The sequence below is a fragment of the Balaenoptera ricei genome, chromosome 7, assembly GCF_028023285.1.
Source record: "Balaenoptera ricei isolate mBalRic1 chromosome 7, mBalRic1.hap2, whole genome shotgun sequence".
Taxonomy (NCBI): domain Eukaryota; kingdom Metazoa; phylum Chordata; class Mammalia; order Artiodactyla; family Balaenopteridae; genus Balaenoptera; species Balaenoptera ricei.
Genome location: NC_082645.1, coordinates 115,708,240 through 115,714,239, shown reverse-complemented (window position 1 = coordinate 115,714,239; position 6,000 = coordinate 115,708,240). Strand labels below are relative to the sequence as shown.

At 38.9% G+C, this 6,000-nt stretch overlaps 1 protein-coding gene across 1 annotated transcript in view; it reads right to left on the bottom strand.

Annotated features, from left to right (window-relative positions):
* Positions 1 to 3,353: 3,353 nt before the first annotated feature.
* The window catches only part of TRPM8 (transient receptor potential cation channel subfamily M member 8), an 86,306-nt gene continuing 83,659 nt past the window's right edge, over positions 3,354 to 6,000 (bottom strand). The window contains exon 24 of the mRNA XM_059927505.1: positions 3,354 to 3,404. Within this exon, the coding sequence (XP_059783488.1) occupies positions 3,354 to 3,404 (51 nt within the window). The remainder of the gene's footprint in view (positions 3,405 to 6,000) is intronic.

Here is a 6,000-nt window from a genome sequence, read left to right as displayed (position 1 = left end):
CATTCTCAGGATACGACGTGCCTCAAAATACATTGGTAATATACTGGTAACGGGTCCAAATGTACTACCAAAAATTGAGAGATTGCCTTTTGGTATTGAAGTAATTACAAGACCATTTTTTCTCTTAAAGATGTGAGTTCTGACCAGTTTGCCAGTGTGAACAGAATGACTCTGGTTGAATGGTTAAGACTTCACCTCAAAGACCCAGAAAGTTTCCAAGTGCTTTAGTTGCTGAGCGATTTCTGATAAGTAAAGGATGAGTTGATAAGAAAGTTAAGAACTACAATAATTTATCAAAATGAACTAGAATTTAACTGCAGCAAATACAAGAATCAATGGATTATTATGTAGGGATCAAACAATTTCCAGTGCCCTCAGGGAAGTACTCCCCCACCCCCATTCTCAGGGAAGGTATAAGGGTATGAGAAAACAAAAACAAACAGCTTTCTCTCACCCTAGTTCTTATTTCCTTTCAAATTTAGTGTGGCAGAAAAGAAAATATATACGCAAACGTCCCATCCCAAGTTACTGGATCAAAGGATGATTTGAGATGGAAAACCCAGACGGGCAAATTGGCACAGACCTGTCCCCAGATGTCCACTGCTGCCCTACTTCCACTGGTGCCAGCTCACACCCACTTAGGCTGGCATTCTCTTTCTTTGCCTCCACCCCCAGGAAAGACACCCTCACCCCTCTAGAGAAAGAAGTGTCAGAGAGACACTACAAGAATAATATTTCAGCAACATGTACCAATGGGGAGAGGTAAGGGAGGAGGGCAACATAGGGGTAGGGGATTAAAGGTACAAACTATTAGGTAGAAAATAAGCTACAAGGATATATTGTACAACACAGGGAATATAGCCAATATTTTATAATAACTATAAATAGAGTATAACCTTTAAAAATTGCAAATCACCATACCGTACACCTATATTATATAATATCATACAGCAACCATACTTCAATTTAAAAAATCAAAAACATATATTTTAGCAGCATGTAGGTGGTTGCCTATAAAATTACATTTTCAGTGAGCCTCTTAAGGATATGCCAAACAGATGACATCACAAAAAGAAAATGGATCTTATATCCAGAAGTAAAAAGTATACCAACAAATTGGACATGCCAAATGCATTGTTTCTAAAGATGCCCACTTGCACATGAAGTAACGTCCTTCTCCTGATTCATCTTCATTCACCAATTAATGAACTCTCCATATAGTAATAACAATTTAAGTTTAAGCAAAGATCAAGTTGCTAAGAAACCAGTCTGTCTGCTCATTTTCCTCATAGTCAACACTTTTGGAAAAAGAAGGAGAGATGACGAGATGAGAGCTTTAAGAGATGGATGCGTACAGCTCATTTTGAATCTTTTCTAATTATTACACCTCTAAGGGTTTTAAAAATCATTTTAAATTGTTTTATCTCTTCCTAATTGTTTTTCCTATATTTCAGTTCATTCATCAAACAAAATAAATGCTTCAAAACTCGAATTATAATTTAAAGTATAATATTGTGTTCATGAAACACCGTGATGGAAGAGTTGAAATACATTCTTCCTAAATATACAAGGTGTGTTTTCTTGAGCAGCTTGGGAGACTATACCTGCCTTCACAGAAAATAAATATGCAAATAAATATGCAAATGCAATATGCATCAATCTTGCTCTTACAAAGTCTTCCAGGATAGAGGGCTTGTAACATGATCTATAATCGTCAGAACTCAAGGAAAAGTATTGAGCTACCAGATATACTGAAAGGACCCTAACACAGTTACCCCTATAACACAGTCACCCCTATAACACAGTCACCCTGTGAGTAGAAATTCTGCAGCGTGAAGATTTATGCAAAGGCAAAAATCAGCGTCTGAGCCTCATCACGGTCTGAACACAGTACTGCCAGCACTTAGAAGGCAGTCAGTAAACGCAAAAAGGGAAGGGAGGAAAGGAGGGAGGCTTAATTGTTTCCATTCCTTACCATTCACTTTCTCAAAAAATTCTAATCAAATGGATCGCTCACTGCTGTTTCTCCTAGCTTTACAAGTCCCTAACAACATTTTGTTTCAGCATTTGGACGGGTAACGGGAAAACATAATTAAAGCAAATGGTAAGATATGGAGCAAAGCCTTGGCTTCAATTTTGTCTGTTAACTGAATTACGTTTTTATTGTGCAAATGAGCTATTGCTAAAAACCTTGAAAGCCTTACTAAAACATTTCTGGTAGTAAAATGTGATCAACATGCATTTGATGATAGCAAATATTTAAAACAAACTAACCAAAAGAACCCATACATCTGTACATTCCTTATAGCAGGAAACATAAATGATGTATCAGAAGAATGAGGTACATGTCTGAGGCATGGATCTGTAAAGTTACCCATGATCAAGAGTTAAGTAAGAAAAAAAAAATTACCAAGTCTTAGAATAGTGTGACCTTGATTCAGTTAATGCCAAAATAGCTGTATAGTTTGGAAGTTTTTTGTTTTTGTTTTTTTTTTAAAGATCCAAAAGGATACTGTAACCTACTGCTAGCAGTGTTAACCTCAGGCAGGGGAGCAGACAGGGAAAGTAATGTGAGGGCAGCTTCTACCTGTTCTTTTCTATATACCTATATTGTTCAAATTTTTTACACCATGCCTTATTTTCAAATCTGATCATATGTGAAAGTAACTGAGAAAATATCATGATTTTTTTATAGTACTATGTATTTTTATTGTGGTGAGATATACATAATGTTATCTTTATCTTTTTAACCATTTGTAAGTGTATAATTCGTGGCATTAAATATATTCACAGTGTTATGTAACCATAACCATTATCTATACATAAAACTTTTCATCATCCCTAGCAAAGCTTTGTACCCAGTAAACAATACCTCTTTTCCCCCTCACCCCAACCCCTGGTAACCTCTAATCTATTTTCTGTCTCTGTGTATTTGCTTCTTCCAGGTACCTCATATAACTTCATACCATCATACAATATTTATCTTTTTGTGTCTGACTTATTTCACTAAGCATGATGTTTTCCAAGTCCATTCATGTTGTAGCATACATCAAAATTTCAATCCTTTCTATGACAATAATATTCCATTGTATGTATATACCATGTTTTGTTTATATATTCATCTGTTGATGGACATTTGGGTTTTTTCCACCTTTTGGCTATTGTGAATAATGTTGCTACAAACACTGGTATATGAATGTCTTTTTGATTCCCTGTTTTCTATTTTTATGGAGAAAATATCATGATTTTTGAATTAGTCTTAAAATACGTAAATTTTCAGAGCAAAAAGAAAAGCCATTAAAATTACTTACCTTGCTAGAATTAGATTTTTCTCCATTAGAGTCCATGAAGTTTTATTTGATTTTATTAGCAATCTCTTTCAGAAGACCCTTGAGATCATTAAGCTTGAAAGGGGAAAAAATAAAACTGGTCTTAAGATCAATTTTCCAACTTTAAATTTTAAATTATGACTCTATGGTTTTTCTGTGAAATAGATGTACTATATATGAAATAGCAAGTATGGTTCATGCCTGGAGTATGGCAGACTCCAGGTGATATTTCAGACTCTGTCCATTACTAACTTTGTGAAATCATATCACAAGCAAATAATCATTAGCACCAATTAGGATTAGCTTTACTCAAATAAAAATCACTAGTGATTCCTACATAGAAAGGATAGATTACAACACAGAGAAGTAATATATAGAAATAAAAATGTTATATGTAACTAATAAAATTATAAGGTATCAATAAAGTTTTGCTTTGGTAAAAGTATAATATAATGAAAATAATGTGATACAATACTAATCAAGTTTTTGCAAATAAAGTGTCTCCCCTCACACACACACACACACACACACACACACACACAAACAGTATAAGTAGCAAAACAATTTAAGTAAAAAGCATGATAAAATTATTTGCAATACATGCATATTTCACAAGTTTTTACACAAGATGCATGAAGATCACTTTAAATTACAAGCTATATTTTTACACTTAATAAAAGCTGTAGACACAGCGCAATCTCTGTACAGTTGGTTTCCAACTTGCTATATCACTCACTCAAGGAAAACTTTCTGTTTAACTTAGGCTTATTTCCAGTATTAACCTCTTCATTTAACTATTTTTTCAAAAAGGACAAAAAGAAACCATAAGGGCTAATGGCTGCCTAAAATAAAGAAGGCATAGTAAGATTCCTACTTACAGACTTAAGGTCAATGTGAATAACTTTGTTTTCTGGTGTAAGAATGAGACGGAGAAATTTTTTTTCACTGGAGGGGCTTGGGAGAGATTTCTGTATTGGTTGACAGTAAAAGGACTTCAGTATGATGCTTAGTAGGGTTTAAGACACCAAGAGCTTGCTCAAGAAACAAGTGGCCAACCCTAAAATTCTCCTTGGATAGAAAGGAGAGACTTTTTGTTGTTCAGAAGAGAAGGGGTAGAGGAAGCGGGAGGGAATAAAAAGGGGAGAGAGGGCAGGGGAGCAGGAGAGAAGGGGCATGGGAGCAGGAGAGAAGCAGGGAGAGAGGCAGTGAAATCCTGTGGGTGGTGGCCCATGTCTCAGTGTTGTGTGGTTTGAGGTTTCCCTGGGATCTGCCCAAATTCAACTAAAACCTGCAAAAGGCATGGTGTAGGTGGACTTCTTGCAGGAACCAACAAAGGGGTGGAGCTCCACAGCCAGGGAGACGCAGGGGGGCTGGACCCGCAGTCACTCCTCTGAGGACCCCACAGAGCCCTGGCTCGCACGTGTGTGTGGACAGCCCCTAACTGGGACTCCAGTCATCTGTGACCCCCGCGGCACCACGCCCACAACCGCCATGCTCGGGTCCACTGTCCCCACCAGAGGGTCGCCCCGCCGCACCCAGACACGCACTGGCGGGGAGGCCTCCCTGGCCCCTGGGAGTCAGTTCAGCTGCTCCAGTACCTGGATCTCCAGCTGACCTCCGACCCAGGTCCCGCTCTGCCCCATCCCCTTGCTGCCATCCTGTCTATGCTCTGCGTGCCCCAGAGCAGGGGCAGTGGAAAGTCTTGCAGAAGCTTGAGCCCAGCTCCAAGTGTACTTTCCATCGGCTCCCTCCAAAGCCACCTTAAGCGAACCCACAAGTAAAACAACTCAACACAACAAACAAAAATAGACTGTTTTCTCGACACACACACTTAGACAAGTCCCTAGCACCTCTATTCCCCAAACCAAACTGTGTAAGCCCCTCTTATGCGGCCACTCTGACCTCGCCGAGGGATCTTTGAAAGGAGTGTTCCCAGATGTGTCCCCAGAGGCTTGCCCTGCATGGGAATAAAATCCAACCCTGAAGAGGCCAGCAAGTTCCTGCCAAGGACGACCCAGCCTCCCCCTTTCTGCCTACTCGGTGTTCCCCTGGTCCACGCCATCCCTCTCCAGCTGCCCAGAACATTCCATGCATCTCTGGGCTTAAGGCCTTCACAGCTGCTGACCCTGCTCCCCGGTAATGCAGACACGGGCAATCTGGAACATACGCCTGATAGGGCTAAGAAAAGTGTTATCGCTATTTAATCCAACATAATTCAGCTGGAAAGTGCTCCTACACCCAAACCACTTAACAAGGGATCCATTCATGAAATTTGGGGCCCATGTCTGCTTTGACAGCACTTAGCCCAATGCCTGGCACATGGCAGGTGCTCAGTAAGTATTACGAGCTATGTAGCTTAGGTACCGATGCAGCAGACAATATATTTAAATATAAATATATGATGTAGAGAAAGTGAATAATCCTATAAGGCTTTATATATATTCTGTATTACATATTATAGTCATCTAATATACATACTCAGTGTTAGAATACTATCCCTTATGCTTCCTTTCATGCATTCTAACATTTTTAAAATTTTTAAAAATATCCAGCACTTTTCTTTCCCCTCTTCACTGATTATAATCATGATATACATCCTGGCATGATTGTTTATGTCCAGATACTCAACTCTAAGAACATAGGAGTCTTCCCAGCCCCTCAATTAAAACTC